The sequence below is a fragment of the Rhinoraja longicauda genome, chromosome 11 (assembly GCF_053455715.1).
Source record: "Rhinoraja longicauda isolate Sanriku21f chromosome 11, sRhiLon1.1, whole genome shotgun sequence".
Taxonomy (NCBI): Eukaryota; Metazoa; Chordata; class Chondrichthyes; order Rajiformes; family Arhynchobatidae; genus Rhinoraja; species Rhinoraja longicauda.
In genome coordinates, this window is record NC_135963.1 from 46,353,075 (window position 1) to 46,375,975 (window position 22,901).

Consider the following 22,901-nt stretch of genomic DNA (forward strand, 5'->3'; position numbering starts at 1 on the left):
GAACAGACTTTGGAAGGTTATTGTTAGCTTTCTTAATGTACAATGTACATTAATGACGGATGAAGGTATTAAAAGTACTATAAGCAAATTTGCAGATGATACAAAGCTGGGTGGCAGTGTGAGCTGTAAGGAAGATGCTATCAGGTTGCAGGGTGACTTGGACAGGTTGTGTGAGTGGGCGGATGCATGGCAGGTGCAGTTTAATGTGGATAAGTGTGAGGTTATCCACTTTGGTGGTAAGAATAGGAAGGCAGATTATTATCTGAATGGTGTATAATGAGATCTGGGTGTCCTAGTGCATCAGTCACTGAAAGGAAGCATGCAGGTACAGCAGGTACAGCAGGCAGTGAAGAAAGCCAATGGAATGTTGGCCTTCATAACAAGAGGAGTTGAGTATAGGAGCAAAGAGGTAATTCTGCAGTTGTACAGGGCCCTAGTGAGACCGCACCTGGAGTACTGTGTGCAGTCTTGGTCTCCAAATTTGTGGAAGGATATTCTTGCTATTGAGGGCGTGCAGTGTAGGTTTAGTAGGTTAACTCCCGGAATGGCGGGACTGTCCTATGTTGAAAGACTGGAGCGACTAGGCTTGTATACACTGGAATTTAGAAGGATGAGAGGAGATCTTATCGAAACATATAAGATTATCAATGGGTTGGACACGTTAGAGGCAGGAAACATATTCCTAATTACAAATGTAATTATATAGTTATGTTCAAACATGCATTTATTCAATAACTACATTTGTTTGCCTTTATTCAATAACTACATTTATTTGAGATAATTGAGAAGTCAACCAAATCAGTGAATTTTTTTGGAAATAATTGTTGTGGGATAACTAAAATAGTATTTTGGGAAGGAGCAACAAGTCAAGATTTTTTTAGAAAATTAACTAAATGGTTTCCCTTATCTTTATTTATTTTTGGTATCCAACAAAAATGCTGTATAGGGTACAGATGCATAAAAACTTGTAAAATGGGTCATGGCTCTGATACTTTTGATTGTAAATCTCGTTTTCGGTTGATCATTTGATAGAAGCAATATCTTTGGGCAAACTGGGATTTATTTATACTTTTAGATCTAAACTATGTATCTTGTTTTACGGAACAGATTTGGTCATTTTCTAACCATTGTGTTTGATTTGATCTAATTTGCTCTTCATGGTGTAAACTATTTGTTTAAATGATTTGACATAAAATAAGCATTTCAGTATATTGTGATCAGAATTTATATGAGAGACTCTCTAATTTCTCACATTTAAAGAAAAAAAACTTTCCCATATCCCATTGATTGTTCTTGGTTGTGTTGTCTTAGAGTTCAAGAAGTATTAAGCAGCTCCTCCTCAAATGACCAATAGTATCTGAATAAGAAGGCTCAATCAGCATCACCATATCTGTCAATCTAATGCTGGATCATTATTACAGCAAGCAGTTACAATAGCATATATCTTGGATATTGAAAAAAGTGATAGAATTGACCTGTTTCACATCAATAGTATCCTTCTGAAGGTTAAATTCATCAGTTTGATGTTACATAGAATCATTGTTTTAATTAAATCAGGCAAAAATCAAAGTGAGTGGAAAGTTAGTGCTCATTTCCTTCCTAAGTGTTGTTCTCAGGCATCCAAATAACTGAGCTCTCATCTATATCATCTAGTTGTATATACCCAGCTGAGCCCAAATAATTGGATTTCTGGTCAGTTACTTATCCGAATAACTATCATTCAAATGGATTTTAGAACAGACTTTGCAAGGTTATTGTTAGCTTTCTTAATCTAGCAGCTACCTACGACACTATCTCCATACTAGCCTTCCAAAAGAACGATCAAGAAACCATGGCATATTGAATCAACTTGGTTAAATTACATGTTACCAATTCAAAAATTATACATGGTCAGTGAAGGTTAAGGAAATATGAAGACAGTTGCAGTTTTGGTAATCAGCTCCAGTATCACTACTTGACACTGATCTTTTGGTGAATTACCTGTTTGATCAGATCACATAATTTCTATGTACAAATTCGGTGTTTTCGTATTCAGTTTGGACATATTTCTGTTTTGAAAACCACATTTACCACTAACATGAATCTTCAAGCAAGTACTACAATGATTGTTCTCTGCTTCTTTTTTGCTCCTTGCTATGAATTTTGCACAGAGGAAGTGTAGTTAAGACTAAAACACAAATTAATATTGTTAATCTTTTATTTGATGCACAGTTCCCTTGTGCACTCCACCTTCCTGGAAAATGTTATACATATATTGATTGTTTGCACATCAATTGAGATATCTGTGGCTTTTTAAAACGGAAGGTAATGAGGGATAATATTTCTGTTTTGTGACCTGTAATAAACTGTCTGAGCAGTTTACATATCTACATATATAGGTAGGTCTAGGTTCTTCAAGTCTTTCCAGCCAACTTTCATGAATTCATTCATATCCACTATATTGTCAGGACAGATATTGGGGAGAGTATTGGGATCTATTAACATTTTTAAAAAGTCGGTGTTCTCCTTTTTAATTCATTGTCAGACACAACTTAGAATATCAAAATATCCAATGTAAGTGAAGAACTATAGTACTATATTGTTTGATCTTCTTGTTTTACTGTTGTATCTTTCTCATGGAAAAAAACAAGATTTGTAATCTGCGATATGTGTGCTGTTTTCTACTTTATTTGGAGAAGCTTTTGTGGCAGGCATCCTATACTGTATCTGATTTAAAAAATAAAATGCTGAATTTTTAGTCTGGTTGATTTACATTACAACTTTAAGGTTAACCAGTACTTCAAGCAAAGTTTACAACAAAATACTAGTGTCTCTCGCTTAGTGAACATCAGAAAATAATATCAGGAAATAGCCTGAACTGAAAATAACTTCATTTTTTTCATTTCCATTGTACTTTGCACAATTAGATTTCAATTGTTTTCTTTAATAATTCTTGTACCACTGTGAGGTTTTTGTATATTTTAAATATATAAATTGAAATATCCACCAGAACTTTCAACTTCCTGAAATAAAATGACTGATAGAGAATTGGGGAAAGAAAAATCAAGTAGAGTATATGAACCAGACAGTGACTCTGATCATCCTGTTTTGCACCATAACTGAAGTCAAAGTTCTGGTCATTATTTACCTTATTATTTCATTTTTAATTCATTATTGTCCTATTTTTCCCACTTTCCATGTGTCTAATTTTTGTTTCATTTTTATTTTATACTGAATGCAAACATTGCAGAAGAGATGGGGGTCTCCCTTAACCAAGGTAAAATTAGAGGGAATGTAATTTAACAAATGAAAATATCTGCTTACATATTTAAAAGTGTAAGAATTTGAAGTGTGTTTATAATTTCTTCGCAGTCCTGGATTTTTGATGGAATAGGTAGTCTGGATTGAATTTTTTTTAAATTTTACAATTAAGGCTGCATATTGAAGATACAAAATGTATTATTTTCCTGTTGTTTGGTTATTTTCATGGAAATTGAAGTATAGCTTAAATTGTAACTTAAAAACTATCTCCCCCATGGTATAATTGTTTCAATGGGTAATGTTAGACAGCATTATGAAACAATATTTCATTTGAGGACCATTTTCCAATGTACTTCACAAATGGGACAATGTGATTTTTCCTAAAGTCGGCACCTGATTTTAATCAAACCATTATAGAAATTGGGAAACTGACACTTCTCAGGAGAAAGGTGGGAAATAACATGATTAGGGCTGGAGGTCTTTATGAATCTTTATGAATAGAACAACAACTCTTATCTTAAAATGGTTCAATGTTTTCTTTTTTGGGACATTCAGAGGAGGGAAGGGAGCGATGCTAAATCATATGGCTAGTTGACCCAGAAATGGCACTCTAGAATGTAACAAAGCCAGCAAATCAACAGGAAGAAGATTTTTTTTAGGAACATCAGATTCAATTTTTTGTTGAATTTGAACATGAAATTGAAGAAATATTCTATATTACAGTTAATCCCACCATCAATGCTAGTATATTGACATTTGCTACATCTACCTACTCAATTAGAAAAAGAGAAACTGTTTTCATTCAGTCTTGGATTAATGAAATGTTTTTAATTAATATTGTTTCTTTTAAAGAAATTATTTGATGCTTCACTGTAAATTACTTAAATTTATTTTGCCCTCCCTAATAATTTGGGTTCATTGAGAACATTAAATTTTTCCAACCTGTTAGAGTTTGGCCCAACTCATCCAATCTGACCAAGATGCCCTGAATAAGATAGTCCCATTTGCCCCATATCCCTCTACACCATTCCTATCTATATAACTGTCCTGTTATCTTTCAAATGCTGTTATAATCCTTCTTCTGTAACCACAATGATAAACAGAATAAGAGAAAGGATGAGATTGGCCTGGGAGCCAGCATAGCCTTGATATGTTGAATGGCCTTGTATCAGGAAATAGGAAGAAGAAATAAACTTTATAAAGCAATTTATATTGAAGATAATATGTATAAATATCACAGAATCTATAAAGTTACATCCAATGCATAAAATGCTACATAAAAGATTGACATAGATCAGAATTTAAAGTTCAAATTTATCCATAACTTCAATACATCTCAGTCCCTAGAAATTACCACAGGAGATATTCAACGTTTGCAGTGAAAATTCAAAATTGAACTGTTTCTCATGAATTATGGAAGTTTGAATATTTTCTTTTGCTGCTAGTAATGTTTTGCTTGATTAATAACCACCTAGAAAGCAGATTATCCAAAGAGAAGTATGGTTAAAGAGGTTTGAACTATGTTTATATGAGGAATAAAATTACTTTCAGCCAATTCACTCCAAAGATGTACAGGTATGGAGGTTAATTGGCTGGGCAAATGTAAAAATTGTCCCTCGTGTGTGTAGGATAGTGTTAATGTGCGGGGATCGCTGGGTGGCGCGGACCCGGTGGGCCGAAGGGCCTGTTTTCGCGCTGTATCTCTAAATCTAAAAATCTAATTCATCCAAACAATGTTTTGTTTAAAGAGCAACGAAGACAGTTCAAAGACGAAGAGGATGAAATTACGGATACTGGCTTTAAATACAAAGGTAAATTTTGGGGATTGAAATGCAATTAAATGTGCAGCCTGGCCATGAACCTGGAGCATTTTTAAGGTTATTGTGGCAGCTGAAGTCAGCGATGCGATTAGGTACCGGGGCTAGCAATGAGGCCTGATGTGTGACTGGGCTCAGGAGCTGGCAAATGCAGTTTGGCTGCAGTGTGGGTAAGAGCAGGGGTGAGAAGCCAGAAAGTTGGCTGTGGGGAAGGAATCCTTTGTTTGAACTTTGTGTGTGCATGCTAGCCACTGAGCTAAGCTCATCGCTGAATGGTAATTGCAGCCTGAAATCAGCACTGCACAGTATTTCAAAAGATTATCTCTGCACCTTACCAGCTGATTTTATTCTCACAACCTGTATTGACATTTTTCCCCATCAGAAATATGCACCAAAATATCATCTTGGGTAATTGGAGGAGGAATTAACAGTGTATCAAAAATGATGCCATGTGATTCAATCTAACTCCTGATATGTTTTAAAAATGGATAAAAGATTCCTAAATCTGATGGGTGTGAACGATTGAGCATAAACTGTAGTGTTATACAGTTTTTTTTGTATTTAATGTGTGAACCCAGTCTAGTTTTTCAGTGATAATAAGGTTGTAGATTGTGTTAATACAGTCTTAGTCCAGTCTTAATGGATGTTTCTAAAATGTTTTTAAAAATTACGAATATTTTGTTTAGAACTTCCCTTCTTGACACTCATTGCATTTTTGTTGCTTGAATTGCATATATTCCTGTAAAATGGATATATTTGCAGTAATGAATTTATTGGTATTGGTCTACTATAAAAGGTAAATTATCCATTTCACATGAAACTGCATACTGGGAAAGCATGGGGAAGATCATGCCCAGCTACATCTCTTCCATTCACGGGAGTTCAGCTCGGTGATCTTCACAGCCGTCTATATCCCACCGCACGCGGACACCGACGTGGCACTGTCGACCCTACACGATGTGTTGTGTCAACACCAAAACAAGAACCCTGATGCGGCTGTGGTGGTGGCTGGAGATTTCAATAGGGGAAATCTCAAAAAGGTCATGTCTAACTTTTACCAACACATCACGTGTGTCACCAGGGGGGATAGAACTTTGGACCACTGCTACACGCCGTTCAGGAAAGGCTACAAGGCCGTTTCTCTCCCTCCTTTTGGAAAATCTGACCACGCTGCCATTTTCCTGCTGCCGGAGTATAAACAACGGATAGTACGGGAAGCGACAGTAACGAGGGACGTAAAGCGGTGGTCTGACCATTCAGAGGCAATGCTGCAAGATGCACTGAGCGAGGTCGACTGGAACATGTTCCAAGCAAGTTCCAAAGACGTAAATGAGTTTGCGGAAACGGTTACGGACTTCATTGCCACAATAGCCGATACCATCATCCCCACGGTAAGGGTCAGTATCTTCCCTAACCAAAAACCCTGGGTGGACAGGTCTATTCGCGTGGCCTTGAATGCTCGCACCGCTGCTTACAACTCTGGCCTGGCATCCGGCAACATGGACGTCTACAAGGGAGAGTCCTACCGACTGCGGAAGGCAGTGAAGGATGCAAAAAGGAGGTACCGGGACAAGATGGAGTCACAGATGGAGCAGCAGGACACCAGGCGCCTTTGGCAGGGGCTACGGACAATAACTAGCTACAGGTCCAGCACCCCCTCAACCGGAAGTGCCGGCTCCTCCTTAGCTGATGACCTGAACTCTTTTTATGCACGGTTTGAGACGGGTAACACCACCAGCTCGCCGTCTAAAAACAGCACTGAAGGGGCGTTGGCTAGCGAGGCTGGAGGGGGATCCACCGCCGGGGATGTGCACACATTCTCGGTGTCCGAGCATGAGGTGAGGTGGGCTCTGACGCGTGTGAACACGAGGAAAGCTGGAGGCCCAGATGGTATATCTGGGCGAGTGCTAAAGTCTTGTGCTACTCAGCTTGCTCCAGTGCTCACCACAATATTCAACCTCTCCTTGGCCAAGTCCGTGGTCCCTGCATGCTTCAAAAGATCCATCATTGTACCGGTGCCAAAGAATGCCTCTCCAGCGTGTTTAAATGACTACCGACCGGTGGCCCTCACCTCGGTTGTCATGAAATGCTTCGAGAGGCTAGTCAAGAAGCACATCTGTGCTCTCCTTCCTCCCTCGCAACATGGACCCACTACAGTTCGCATACCGTCCGAACAGGTCCACGGATGATGCTGTCTCCCAGGTTCTACACACCGCTCTCTCATCTGGACAACCAGGGGGGCTATGTGAGGATGCTGTTCATTGACTTTAGTTCAGCATTCAACACAATAGTCCCCAGCAGACTAGTTGAGAAGCTGCTGGAACTGGGGCTTAGCACCCCTCTGTGTGCCTGGGTCCTGGACTTTCTCACCGCCACGCCCCAAGTGGTCAGGATGGGGGAACACATCTAGCTCCCTCACCCTGAACATAGGATCCCCCCAGGGTTGCGTCCTTAGCCCCCTACTGTACTCCCTGTTCACACATGACTGTGGGGCCAGGTTCAGCTCAAACTCCATCATCAAGTTTGCTGATGACACTGTGGTGGTGGGCCGGATCTCCAACAACGATGAGAAGGCCTACCGGGAGGAGGTGGCTGATCTGGCACTCTGGTGTCAGGACAATAGCCTCCTCTTGAATGTCACTAAAACGAAGGAGCTGATTGTGGACTTCAGAAGGGCTAAACATCCAAGGACGTACACGCCACTGGAGATAAATGGGTCTACTGTGGATAGGCTGAGCAGTTTTAAATACTTGGGAGTCCGCATCACAGAGGATCTGACGTGGGCAGAACGTGGGCGTTCGGCAGAACGCACCATGGGAACTACACTCGTCCCCCTGCAGGACCTATACATCAGGAGGTGCAGATCCAGAGCAAGCAAGATTCATGAGGGACCCCTGCCACCCCAGTAACGGACTGTTCCAGATGCTACGGTCAGGCAAACGCCTCCGCTGTCACGCTGTGAAAACGGAGAGGATGAGACGGAGTTTCTTCCCACAGGCCATTAGGACTGTCAACTTTTATAACCCCAGAGACTAAATTTTAGTATATACTAGACCAAGTGGGCCCGTTGGGCCCATTCCCACACCCCCCATTCTCTCCTCCCCCAGCCCCACTCTTACTCTCCCCACACCCCCCCTTTCCCCACGACCTCCCCAGTCCCCATTCTCAGACCCCCCCCATTCTCTCTCCCCCAGACACTCTTACTCTCCCCCACCCCCCCTTTCCCCAGCACACCCCTTTCCCCTACTCTCTCTTGCCCCCAGCACCAACCCCCCACCCCCGCTGTCCCCCTCCCCAGTCCCACTCTGCCTCCTCCCACCCCCACTCTCTCCTCCTCCCACCCTCCCCGTCGCCCCCACCGTTACTCTCCCCCACCCCCCTTTCCCTACCAGCCCCCCCCCCCCCCCTCTGGTCCCGGCGAAAAGCACTTACCGATGGCGGCGAAAAGCACTTACGGATCGTGCAGGGAGGAGGAGGAGGAAGCTGCGGAGCGCTGCCGTTACTGTGGCGTGGCCGAGCCCGGACTACTGGAGACGGATAGGGCGGCGGCGCGCTGGGTCCGGGCGATAGCGGGGAGAGGGTCTCCCGGGTGTGGGAGAGAGGAGAGAAGCAAGGGGAGAGAGGACAGGGGAGCCGGTGATCGCGGGCGGGCGGCTCCGCTAACGGCGTCCATGTTGTTGGTGCGAGTGAGGAGAGGCCGCGCGTGCGTGGTGAGGAGAGGCCGCGCGTGCGTGCTGACGTCATACGCATAGACGCACAGCAGCGCTTGGGGAAAAGGTCTTTAGAAATCAGATTTTTGAATGTTTTTTAAATGTCTGTAACTTATAAAATATAAGAGAGTTGTGAATGAAAATTTTAACTTGGTGTGGCGGGGAGAGTGGCGATTAAGGCGGTGCAAAAACTGTGGCGCTACGGTTCACCGTTTTGCCGAAATCACAGATACATATAGACGTATATATATATATATATATATATATATATATGTATACAAGATCTGAGTCTTAGTAATATAATATATATAGAAGATAGATAGATAGTATATAGTAACTTATTAACTTTATTTATATGCTGTAACTCTAATTCTTTTTTGTGCACAATCCGCAGGTATTGCCACTTTCATTTCACTGCACATCGTGTATGTGTATGTGACAAATAAATTTGACTTGACTTGACGACTTGATTTGTGTCAGAGAAGATTGCAGAGAAAATGTTTCCTCCAATAATAAGAATACAATTCAATAATTAAATTGATTTTTCAAGGGTTTAGTTTTTTAATCTAAATTCCTCCATTTAAATCCCACCCTGCACTTATAATTATTATATTACTGTTCAGGGTAAGGTACGGACCAACATAGGCCACCTTTCTCGTATATCATTCTTCATCAACTATGTTAATTCTTTGTGTCTTAGGCATGGCAGCAGCAGCAGGCGTAGGAGTCATCGCAATTGCAGTCTCCATCATTTTTTACTTCATTGGAGTAAGTCGCATTTAAAGATATTATAAAGAGAACTATATTTTAACAGTCTCAATGTGTAGATTATTCATTTTGGCAATCATAAAACAGAAAATTCTAGAAAGATGCTGCTTGATTGCTGAGTGTTTCCAATATTTTGTTTTATTTCAGATTTTCAGCATGTGCAGTTTTGTTTTGATTTTCAGTTGGCTTTACCAAGTTTGCTTTTATGAAAGTTCGAGCATAAGAAATAGATTCACCAGTGAGCGATAAAATCTTTAAAATCTGCTCCATCCTTATAAGATCATGGGCCTGTGCCCCAAGTCCACATTTCTGCCTGATCACGACAATGACTTGGCATCCATGGCTCTCTCAGACAGTTCCAGACAATTCCAAAACTTTTACAGCAACTTCAGGTAAAGCTGTTCCCTTCTTCCAACACCCTGTCTTCAGATTATGCCTCTCTCTCCCTCCACCCCACCACATGAGTTCTGGACCCTCCAACACAAGAAAGCTGCCTGTTGGCATCTATTCTGTCAGTTCTTTTCTGAATTTAGCATTTCAGTGAGATTACCTGTCATTGCGCTGCATTGAGGTGCAGTGCACTGCATGTCTCAGCAAAGTCCAGTAGACTTTAGTAAGACTTTCCCAATATTGTATTCCAATCCCTTGCATTGAAGGTCAGTGTACCAATTGCTTTCCTAATCGCTTGACTTACCTGTGTGGTTACATTTTGCATCTTCTAAGCCAGAGGCCTACAAATGTTTCAGCATGAGGGCCACATTATATATTTGGCACATTTTTGCAGGCTGTAGGAAAAAATAAAGAAATGTCAGTTTTATAAATTTAATGAGGTATATATGGCAACAAATAAATAATATTCAATTTTTAAAAAGAGCTTGAAATATTGTAATATATATAAATACCGTAGGTATACAGTTATTTATAAAACAGAAAAAATACAGTGACCACCAGTGGGAATGCAGACAGTATAGAAATATCATATATAATGGCGAAGTGACCACATATGTGTCACCGTCGCAGTGACTCACGGGTGGGCACTCCGCTAAGAAATCATTAAAATTTTAAATTATTAAGTCAGCAGCTGCATACAAGCCATCAGCTTGATAGCCTACCTGACGTGTAAGTTCGGAAACTGCCGAGATCGGCCCTGAAGACCGGAGAACCGTGGAGGAGGGAGCCGCTGGCGACGACGTACACGATGAGTGGGCCAGTAGGAGAGGGGTAATGCCTCTAGCGCCTGCAAGGTCGGCTGCAGAAGGGTTTTCCCCCGGGACACACAGGCGGTCGGTTGGGCGAGGAGAGGGACGTCGGTCGACAGGCCGAGCCCATCGCAGGCGACGGAGGAGGCCCTGCAGCAGCCTGGGGCTAGGCTGGATCGGGAGCCACTCCAGTACATCCAGCTCCAAGACCCGACTTTGGACTTTTTGTAAACAGCGCCAAAATATGGTGGTGACTTGTGCACGTGATCTGCACTAAAATAATTCCACTGTGCAGTGCACACATGACAATAAACCACCAGGCCGCTAAAACAAAAGTTCCCACGCTACCACAGAACCCACAGCACAGAACGTGCTTGCTGCGGGCTGGATAAAATCACAGACCCACAGTTTGGAGACTGCTGTCCTAAGCCATTGCATTCAAATCGCTTGGTGCATAGATGTTTATTCAGTGCTCACCATTTAAAAACTATTTTTGCCATCAATTCAAACCAAAGCACATGTCACATTTTCATAATTGGGGGTAAGTAGGTGGCAGATGGAGTCCAATGTGTGCAAACTCTTGTGTCTGCTTGATAGTACACCGTCACATCCAACTCTGAAATGTCAAGAAATGTTATTATTTCACCTTGGTTGTCCTAATAGCCACTGAAAATGAGCAATACATTGCCTTTCTCTTGGACCCATATTTAGCCATCAAACTAAAGATTAGTTAGTTTCTAACTTATATTTCAATTTAGCCATATTATGTAATGGTACATCATTGAGATACAGCATGAATGTATGTTAATTTCAAAAGAACACGAAAAAGAATTTGCCTATTTTAGAACATTTCACCGAGTTGTTTGAAGAGCATTGGACGGATTGTCGTTTGTGATAATTTAGTTATGAATACTAACTAAAAAGTATTTGGTAGCAGTAATTCTTTTGCACTCCAAAAATGGATTTTTGAAAAGGTATGTGCCAGTCCGATTGATTTTCTGAAGGAAAAATTCAAAACATTCATGCTTTCATTATACAGCGGGAACTACATTCTGTAAAAAAAAATCGTTATATTGTCAAATCTAGATTGCAAAATTTATCTCCTGGTACATGCATTCTCTTCCACATCTGAGCCTGGAGCTCATTTATAGATAAACCAAAGTTTTTGACCTATTTTGATTCTTTATACCCATCTGGAGTCTTAATTTTCATTAATTTGCATTACATAGCAGTTCTGGTCAAGCATTGCTTGTTAAGCCATTTTGATACTCTGCATTGAATGATTGGGAAAAATGCCCTTTTGGGGGAAAATGCCCACAGGCAAATAAATGCTAACTCAAAATTAAATACTTCCTTGGACTGCTTTACAACCAAATACTATATGCAATTCCTATTGTTTATGAAACCACCTGAAATAATGAGGTATCATATACCAAGAAAATTTGAATAATATTTCAATGTTTAAAATTGTCACCATTTAGTTGCTTTCACCATAAAGGTTATAATATTCATCTGCAAAAAGCTAACTGAAATATTAAGGCTAGTCCTCTCATTGCATGGGTAGCTCTGATGAGCAATAATCAGTCAGAAATTGGACATGCACTGATAAAGTAATTTGGTTTTATGAATCATGGATGTTTAATAAAACTATGTCAAACATATGTAGAATTTATAACTCACCTCTTTTTCTTTTCTTACAGGGATCAGTTTGAGCCATGAATAACTGCAATCCATCTCCCTTTTCAAGGAACATATAAGATCCAGTTCCCATGCTTTTTTGATGGAAACTGTATTCTCATCTCCATTTGAATAAAAGCATAACAGAGCGAGAAATTTTGGTGCAGTTTATAATCTGGGAATATCACTAAAACTGTTGTTCATTAACATGGCCTATAATAGTTGATAAGATATATTTCTAAAAATTATGACCAATTTTATATTATTCTTGGAGCTGCTAAAATTGTTGGAGAATTATAATTTTAGTATAAATTAAGCATTGGTTTATCTTTGACTGACCATAATCTTTCACCCTTTTTGTTGTTGCAAGATCCTAGATGACACTTAACAATAACTAATTTGATTTGATCATGCGTGTTATTGTTCTTTTAGATGTCATACCTTACTCTCGAGTAAAAAAGGACATTTGATTTTGTTACTTATACAATCAAACTGTAACAAGTATATTTTTGTTCCGGTGCATGAGAACTCCTTCAACTCTGATCACCAGGGCAGTCTGCAATTCTACTTCATATCTGTAGCCACCTTTTGTAAGTTCCATAATTTAGAAATTCTTCTGTGGTCCAACATTTTTATGTACTACTAGACCAAGTGGACCCGTTGGGCCCAAACCTCTCCTGCAGCACCCTCCCCACCCTCTCTCCCACCCCTTCCCCCCCATCCTCCCTCCTCCTCCTCCCCCCATCCCCCTTCTCCTCCCCCCGACCCCATCCTCTCAACCCCCCTTATCCTCCCTCCCCGTCACTCCCTAGGAGATAGATTTAAACTTTTAAATGTGAATAACTTTTAAAATATAACACCGGTTTCAATGAAACTCCTTCCATTAGCACCAAAGGGACGGCGGGAGAAAGGTGGGCCTAAAAATGTTGCGCTATCGTATACCGTTTTGGCTGTAGTTCAGGAACAAACAAACAAGAGTTTTAGTATATAGATATGTAGTCCACCTACCACAACTCCATCCTATCCCCCCTGGTCAAATCCCTCCCCACCTATGTCCAAGACACCTCACATGCTCTCCGTCTCCTCAATAACTTCGGGTTTCCAGGCCCCCACTCCCTCATCTTCACCATGGATGCCCAGTCACTCTACACCTCCGTCCCCCACAAGGATAGTCTTGAAGCCCTCCGTTTTTTCCTCGACTGTAGAACCAGCCAATCTCCATCTATTAACATTCTCCTCCGCCTAGCAGAGCTGGTTCTTACCCTCAACAACTTCTCCTTTGACTCCTCCCACTTCCTTCAAACCCGAGGCATAGCGATGGGCACTCGCATAGGCCCTAGCTGTGCCTGCCTCTTTGTCGGGTACGTCGAACAATCCCTGTTCCAGGCATACACTGGCCCCATCCCTGTACCTCTTGTACCGATGCAGAACTCACTGACTTCATACATTTCACCACTAATTTCCATCCTGCTCTTAAGTATACTTGGACCATCTCCGACATCTCCCTACCGTTTCTGGATCTCACCATCTCCATCACAGGGGACAGACTAGTAACCGACATCTACTGCAAACCTACTGACTCCCACAGCTATCTTGACTACACTTCTTCCCACCCTGCCTCTTGTAAAAAGTCTATCCCCTACTCCCAATTCCTCCGTCTACGCCACATCTGCGCCCAGGATGAGGTGTTTCACACTAGGGCATCAGAGATGTCCTCATTCTTTAGGAAACGTGGCTTCCCCTCTTCCATTATAGATGAGGCTCTCACTAGGGCTTGGGGAGAGGACAAGGGTGACTCTATCCTTGTAACGAATGGGGAGAGGGGGAGCAAGAGAGGAGTTGCGGGATATAGATATCCCGCAACTCCGCTCTTGCTCCCCCTCTCCCCATTCGTTACAAGGATAGAGTCACCCTTGTCCTCATCTTCCATCCCGTCAGCCAGCATATACAGCAAATTATCCTCCAACATTTCCGTCACCTCCAATGGGATCCTACTACTGGCCACATCTTCCCATCTCCCCTTTCTGCTCTCCGCAGAGACTGTTCCCTCCGTAACTCCCTGGTCCACTGGTCCCTTCCCACCCAAACCACCCTCTCCCCAGGTACTTTCCCCTGCAACCGCAGGAGATGTAACACCCGTTCCTTTACCTCCCCCATCAACTCCATCCAAGGATCCAAACTGTCTTTCCAGGTGAGGCAGATGTTCACCTGCACCTCCTCCAACCTCATCTATTGTATCCACTGTTCCAGATGTCAACTTCTCTACATCGGCGAGACCAAACGCAGGCTCGGCGATCGTTTCGCTCAACACCTTCGCTCAGTCCGCCTTAACCAACCTGATCTCCCGGTGACTCAGCACTTCAACTCCCCCTCCTGCTCCCAGTCTGACCTTTCTGTCATGGGCCTCCTCCATTGTCATAGTGAAGCCCACTGCAAATTGGAGGAACTGCATTTCATATTTTGCTTGGGCAGCTTACACCCCAGCAGTATGAACATTGATTTCTCTAACTTCAGATAGCTCCTCTGTCCCTCTCTTTCCCCTCCCCCTTCCCAGTTCTCCCACTGTCTTCCTGTCTCCAACTACATCCTTTCTTTGTCCCGCCCCCTCCCCTGACATCAGTCTGAAGAAGGGCCTCGACACGTAACGTCACCCATTCCTTCTCTCCTGAGATGCAGCCTGACCCGCTGAGATACTCCCAGCATTTTGTGATACCTTCGATTTGTACCAGCATCTGCAGTTATTTTCCTACTATATGTAGGGAATGTATCCAAAACTGTCACCAATCACAATTGCGCCTCTTGTGCATGAGTCTTATAAGTTGCTAAATTTCTTGCAGATTTTCTTGGATTGTTATACAAGTGTTGATATTAAACATATGACGGAAATGTATGAAGCAGACAGGGAACATATATGATAGATGGAATGGTCTACTCATTTGAAGTTTTCACAGATTAGGATAGGGTTATGACATTCATGTCAATTGTAGTTATAGAAACATAGAAAGTAGGTTCAGGAGGAGGCCATTTGGCCCTTCGAGGCAAATTCATGTGATCATGGCTGATCATCCACAATCAGTAACCTGTGCCTGCCTTCTCCCCATATCCCTTGATTCCACTAGCCCCGAGTGCTCTATCTAACTCTCTTTTAAATTCATCCAGTGAATTGGCCTCCACTGCCTTCTGTGGCAGAGAATTCCACAAATTCACAACTCTCTGGGTGAAAAAGTTTCTTCTCACCTCAATTTTAAATGGACACCCCTTTATTCTTACACTGTGGCCCCTGGTTCTGGACTCCTCCAACATTGGGAACATTTTTCCTGCATCTAGCTTGTCCAGTCCTTTTATAATTTTATACGTCTCTATAAGATCCCCTCTCATCCTTCTAAACTCCAGTGAATACAAGCCCTGTCTTTCCAATCTTTCCTCATATGATAGTCCCTCCATCCCAGGGATTAACCTCGTGAACCTACACTGCACTGCCTCAATAGCAAGGATGCCCTTCCTCAAATTAGGAGACCAAACCTGCACACAATACTCCAGATGTGGTCTCACCAGGGCCCTTGCTCCTGTACTCAAATCCTCTCGTCATTAAGGCCAACATGCCTTAGCTTTCTTCACTGCCTGCTGCACCTGCACGCTTACTTTCAGTGACTGGTGTACAAGGACACCAAGGTCTCATTGCACTTCCCCTTTACCTAATCTGACACCATTGAGATAATAATCTGCCTCCTTGTTTTTGCCATCAAAGTGGATAACCTCACATTTATCTACATGAGACTGCATCTGCCCATTCACTCAACCTGTCCAAGTCACCCTGCAACCTCCTAACATCCTCTTTGCAGTTCACACTGCCACACAGCTTTGTGTCATCCGCAAACTTGCTAGTGTTACTTCTAATTCCAAAATTCAAATCATTCATATTGTAATTAGTTGCGGCCCCCTGCACCAAGCCTTGCGGCACTCCACTCGCCACTGCCTGCCATTCTGAAAAGGACCCTTTTATTACTTCCTGTCTGCCAACCAATTCTCTACCCATGTCAACACCCTACCCTTAATACCATATGCTCTAATTTTGCTCACCAACCTCCCGTGTGGGACCTTATCAAAGACTTTCAAAAATTCTAGATACACTACAGCCACTGGTTCTCCTTCATCCATTTTACTTGTCACATCCTCAAAAAATTCGAGAAGATTAGTCAATCAGGATTTCCCCTTCATAAATCCATGCTGACTTGGACCAATCCTTTTACTGCTATCCAAATGCGTCGTTATTACCTCTTTAATAATTGACTCCAGCATCTTCCCCACCGCCGATGTCACTCCTTTCTTGAAAATTGGAATAACATTAGCTACCCTCCAATCCACAGGAACTGATCCTGGATCTATTGAAAACAATCACCAATGCGTCCACAATTTCTAGAGCCACCTCCTTGAGTATCCTGGGATGCAGACCATCAGGCCCTGGGCATTTATCAGCCTTCAATCCCATCAATCTACCCAATACTATTTCTTGCCTGATGCAAATTTCTTTCAGTTCCTCTGTCTCCTTAGATCCTCTGTCCTCTAGTACATCTGGGAGATTGTCTGTGTCTTCCTTAGTGAAGACAGATCCGAAGTACCTTTTCAACTCTTCCGCCATTTCCTTGTTACCCATAATCATTTCACCCGTTTATGCTTTCAAGGGACCCACATTTATCTTCACTAATCTTTTCTTAACATGCCTAAAGAAGCTTTTACCGGACTTCTTTATATTCTTGGCCAGCTTCGCTTCCTACCTCATCTTTTCAGCCCGTATTGCCCATTTTGCTACCTTCTATTGTCCTTTGAAAGTTGCCCAATCCTCTGGCTTCCCGCTACTCTTTGCTATCATAGATCTTTTCTTTTAGTTTTATTCCATCTCTCACTTCCCTTGTCAGCCACGGTTGCCTCTTACTCCCCTTAGAATCTTTCTTCCTCTTTTGAATGAAATGATCCTGCATCTTCTGGATTATGCCCAGAAATTCCTGCCATTGCTGTTTCACCGTCATTCCTGCTAGGACCCTTTTCTATTCGACCTTGGCCAGCTCCTCTCTCATGCCTTCATAGTCCCCTTTGTTCAACTGCAGCACTGACATTCCTGGTTTAACCTTCTCCCTCTCAAATTGCAGATTAAAACTAATGATATTATGGTCACTACCTCCAAGCAGTTCCTTTACGTTGAGTTCCCTTATTAAATTTTGTTCATTCGACAACTCTAAATCCAGAATTGCCTTCTCTCTGGTAGGCTCCAGTGCAAGTTGCTCTAAGAATCCATCTCGGAGGCACTCGACAAACTCCCTTTCTTAGGGTCCTGAACCAACCTGATTTTCCCAGTCTACTTGCATATTCAAATCCCCCATAACCACAGTGGCACTACCTTTGTTACATGCCGGTATTAACTCCTGCTGCAACTTATATTCTATATCCGGGCTACCATTTGGGGATCTGTAGATAACTCCCATTCGTGTCTTCTTACCTTTACAATTCCTCAACTCTATCCACAGTGACTCTACATCGTCAATCCCTATGTCACCCCTCGCAAGGGACTGAATTTCATCCCTCACCAACAGAGCTACCCCACCTCCTCTGCCCACCTGCCTGTCCTTTCTACAGGACGTATAACCCTGAATATTCGGTTCCTAGTCCTGATCCTTCTGCAGCCACGTCTCTGTAATCCCCACAATGTCATATCTACCAATCTCTAACTGAGCCTCAAGCTCATCCTATTTACTTATACCGCTTATCCATACATAGTACTCTCTCCCTCTCTCCCCCTCCCCTCTCTCCCCCTCCCTCTCTCTCCCCCTCCCTCTCTCTCCTCCTCCCCCTCTCCCCCTCCCCTCTCTCTCCATCTCCTCTCTCTCCCTCTCCCCCCCCTCTCTCCCCTACCCTCTCTCCTCTCTCTCCCCTCTCTCCCTCTCCCTCTTCCCTGTATCCCCCTTCCCTTTCTCCCCCTCCCCTCTCTCCCCCTCCCCTCTCTCCCCCTCCCCTCTCTCCCGCCTCTCCTTCCCCTCTCTCCCCCTTCCCCTTCCCCTCTCTCCCCCTTCCCCTTCCCTTCTCTCCCCGTCCCTTCTCTCCCCGTCCCTTCCCCCCTTCACTTCTCCTCCCCTTCCCCTTCACCCCCACTCCATCCTCCTCCCCCCCCCTCCCTTCCTCCCCCTCCCTCCATAGAAGATAGATTTAAACTGAATAACTTTAAAAAGATAACACCGATTTCAATTAAACTTCTCCCATTAGCACCAAAGGGACGACGGTTAGTAAGGTTGGCCTAAAATTGTAGCGCTATCATGTGCCGTTTTGGCTGTAGTTCATGAACAAACAAACAAACAAACAAACAAACAAACGAGAGTTTTAGTATATAGATGATACTAAACAAAAGCATAATCATACAAAGTAAACATAGAAACATAGAAAATAGGTGCAGGCGTAGACCATTCGGTCCTACATGCCAGCACTGGCATTCAATATGATCATGGCTGATCATCCAAAATCAGTACCCCGTTCCTGCTTTCTGCCCTATTCCTTTGATTCCGTTAGCCCTAAGCTATATCTAACTCTTTTTTTAAAAATAAATTATTTTATTTAAATTTTAACAAAACAAATACATGTATGAACTCATAGTACGCGATGGTACCTACATTATAAATTCGATTATACATTTTAAATTCGATTATACCTGTATTGTTCTGTATTATCTTCCCCCCCCACAACCCCCCTCCCCCCCACCCCCCAGTTAGAAAAAAGAGGAAAAAGGAGAAGAAGAAGAAAGATAAAGAAATAAAAATTAAAAAAAGGAAAGAAAGAAAGAAAGAAGAAAGAAGGAAACCTGGAGACAACAAGGAAACACTTCCGGCTAATTTCTTATTAAATTCTTTTTAGGGGTATCAAAACAATCCTAAAATTAAATATTTCCAATTCTTAATCCTAGTTTTAAAGTGAATGGGTTCCAAAGTTTCAAAAAGAAATCATATTTATTTCTCAGATTATAAGTAGCTTTTTCTAATGGGATACAACTACGCATTTCTGCATACCATCTTGCAATTCTTATTTCATTGTGATCTTTCCAAGTGACCGCCACACATTTTTTTGCTATTGCTATTGCTATTTTGAGAAATCTTTCCTGATATTTATCTAAAATTAATCTTGGTAATATTCCTTTAGTATCTCCCAATAAAAACAACCTTGAATCCAATGGTATGGTCTTATTCATCAATTGTTCCAAAAAGTTTTTTAGGTCTTTCCAAAAAGGAGTTACCTTAGGACATGCCCATGTGGAGTGTAAAAAAGTACCCACATCCTGGTTGCATCTAAAACAAATTTCAGGTAAATTTGGATTTAAATTGTTTAATCTTTTCGGAGTTAAATATAGTTGATGTAAAAAATTGTATTGTACTAAACTATATCTCACATTAATAGTATTTTTCATACTTTCTAAACACAATCTTTCCCAACTTGGTTCATCAATGCGAATATTCAGATCTGTTTCCCATCTTTGTCTTGATTTTTGAATTCCTGTCTTTGGACTAGATTTTTGTAACAATTTATACATTGAAGATAAAAAATTTTTAGTTCCCTTGCCCTGAATCAGGGATCCAATTCCTTTAATTTGAAATAAAAACATTGAATTATCTAACTTTTCCCTTAAAAAAGATTGTAATTGATAATAGAAAAAAATACTATTCCCTGGAATTTGATATTTGTTTCTCAATTGAGAAAATGTCAAAAAATTATTTCCTTCGTAGCAATCTCCCATATGTTTAATACCCTTCTGTTCCCAGACTTGTAATATTTGATTATTCCAAGCAAACGGCAGTAATCTATTTTTTACTAATGGTTTTAGCTGTTAGAAAAAATCTTTTATCATTAGCTTTAACTGTTTTCAACAATATATTAATTAAATGTTTTAGCAAAGGTGACTCTTGATCCTTAACTAATAGCTTCGCTTCCCATTTATAGATAAATTCTTCTGGGCATAGTTCTTTTATTTTATCCATTTCAATTTTAACCCATGCTGTTTTTCCACCCTCTTGATAAAAGGATGAAATAAAACTCATTTGTGCTGCCAGATAGTAATTTTTAAAATTTGGTAATTGCAGTCCACCTAATTCAAATTTCCATGTTAATATTTCCATAGACACTCTTGGCATTTTACCTTTCCAAAGAAAATTTCTCACAATTTTATTCAATTCTTGAAAAAAATTATTTGGTAAAGGTATAGGCAGTGTTTGGAATAAATACTGTAACCTCGGAAAAATATTCATCTTAATACAGTTCACTCTCCCTAGCAATGTAATTGGAAGATTCATCCATTTCTTCAAGTCCTCCTCAATTTTTTTAATTAGTGGTTTATAATTTAGTTTATACAGATTATTTAACTTATTATCTACTTTAACCCCTAAGTACTTCATGCCTTCTTTTTGCCATACTTTCCCATATTCTTCCAGTCTGAAATATAATTTTCTTAAGGATTCCAATGGTCTAGTAAGAGAAATTAAAACATCATCTGCAAATAAAGTAATTTTGTGATTTTCCTGATTAACTTTAAATCCTTCAATGTCTAAATCTGATCTTATTAGCTCTGCCAGAGGATCAATGGCCAATACAAATAAAGCCGGTGACAAGGGACATCCCTGTCTACTAGATCTTTCCAAATTAAATGATTGAGAAGATTGGCCATTTGTCACCACTTTGGCTTTAGGTTGTTTATAAAGAGCTTTTACCCAGTTAATGAAACCATTTCCCAATCCGTACCTCTAATACTTTAAATAAAAAATCCCATTCTAACCTGTCAAACGCCTTTTCAGCATCTAAAGCAACTGCTACGCTCAATTCCTTTCTTTTCTGTGCTAAATGTAAAATACTTATAAATCTTGCTACATTATCAGATATTTTCCTTTTTTTGACAAATCCAGTTTGGTCCTCTTTAACCAGCTTCGGTAAATATTCTGCCAATCTTGCCAAAAGTTTAGCAACTATTTTATAATCTGCATTCAACAATGATATTGGTCTATAAGAAGATGCATTTAAAGGGTCTTTCTCTTTTTTTTTGAATTACGGTTATAATTGCCAGTGAGAAGGATTCTGGTAATGTAGAAGTTTTTTCCGCTTGATGTATCACTTCCATAAATACTGGTAACAACAAATCTTTAAATGTTTTATAGAACTCAGGCGGGAAACCATCTTCCCCTGGAGATTTATTACTTGGTAAAGAATATAATACTTCCTCCACCTCTCAAAGTAAAGGAGGCATTTAGTCCCATCTGCTCCTCATTAGAGATTGTTGGTAATTGTATCTTGGATAAAAAATTATTTATCTTAATTTCATCCTTTTCAGATTCAGAATGGTACAGATTAGTGTAGAATTGCTTAAATACCTCATTGATTTCTCTAGATTTATAAGTAATAATGTTTTGATCTGTTCTAATTGAATTTATTGTTCTTAATATTTGTTCTTCTTTCAGTTGCCATGCCAATATCTTGTGCGCTCTTTCTCCTAATTCATAATATCTTTGGTTAGTTCGTAATATTCGTTTTTCTGTTCTGTAAGTATGTAAAGTATTGTATTGAAATTTTTTATTTGCAAGTTGTGTTTTTTTCGTATCTGAAGAAGTTTTCTGTAAGTCTTTTTCTAATACGGTGATTTCTTTTTCTAATCTTTCAGATTCCTTCCTATAGTCTTTCTTTATCTTAGATGAGTAGCTTATAATTTGGCCTCTCAAATAAGCCTTCATTGCATCCCATACAATAAATTTATCATCAACTGAATTTAAATTTGTTTCCAAAAATAATTCAATTTGTCCTCGAATAAAATCACAAAAGTCTTGCCTTTTCAATAGTAAAGAGTTGAGTCTCCATCTATAGACTGACTGTTCTTTAGCTGGCATCGTAATTTTCATTAATAATGGTGAGTGATCCGATAACAATCTAGCCTTGTAATCTATTTGTATTATTCTACCCCTTAATTGAGCTGAAATCAAAAATAGATCTATTCTAGAATATGTATCGTCTATTGGAATAAAAGGAGTAGTCTCTTTCCCTGGGATGACTTTTCCTCCAAACATCTATTAAATTTAAATTTTCCATTAAATTCAAGGTTGTCTTCGCTGCTCTTGTCCTTGTCGTTGTCCTTGATGATCTATCCATTACTGGATCTAAACAAAAATTGAAATCTCCCCCTATCAATATATTTTCATGTCCTTCCGCCAGATTTAAAAAGGTACCCTGCACAAACTTCTCATCATCTATATTTGGTGCATATATATTCATTAAGGTCCACAATTCTGAGAAAATTTGACAATGTACCATTACAAATCTACCTACTGGGTCACTTACAATATTTTGTATCTTAATTGGTAGCGTTTTCTTAAATAGGATAGCAACCCCTCTTGCTTTTGAGTTAAAAGAAGATGCGACCATACTTCCTACCCAATCTCTCTTTAACTTTTGATGCTCTTTTTCCGTTAGATGTGTTT

The 22,901-nt window shown here is 40.7% G+C and overlaps 1 protein-coding gene across 4 annotated transcripts in view; it reads left to right on the forward strand.

Moving 5' to 3' along the window:
- The window catches only part of odr4 (odr-4 GPCR localization factor homolog), an 81,645-nt gene extending 67,537 nt beyond the window's left edge, over window positions 1-14,108 (forward strand). For all 4 annotated transcript variants that reach the window (XM_078407572.1, XM_078407574.1, XM_078407573.1 and 1 more), the window contains 4 exons: window positions 3,230-3,256; window positions 4,989-5,051; window positions 9,468-9,535; window positions 12,435-14,108. In XM_078407572.1, the coding sequence (XP_078263698.1) occupies window positions 3,230-3,256; window positions 4,989-5,051; window positions 9,468-9,535; window positions 12,435-12,446 (170 nt within the window). In that variant the 3' untranslated portion in view covers window positions 12,447-14,108. The remainder of the gene's footprint in view (window positions 1-3,229; window positions 3,257-4,988; window positions 5,052-9,467; window positions 9,536-12,434) is intronic.
- Window positions 14,109-22,901: the final 8,793 nt, after the last annotated feature.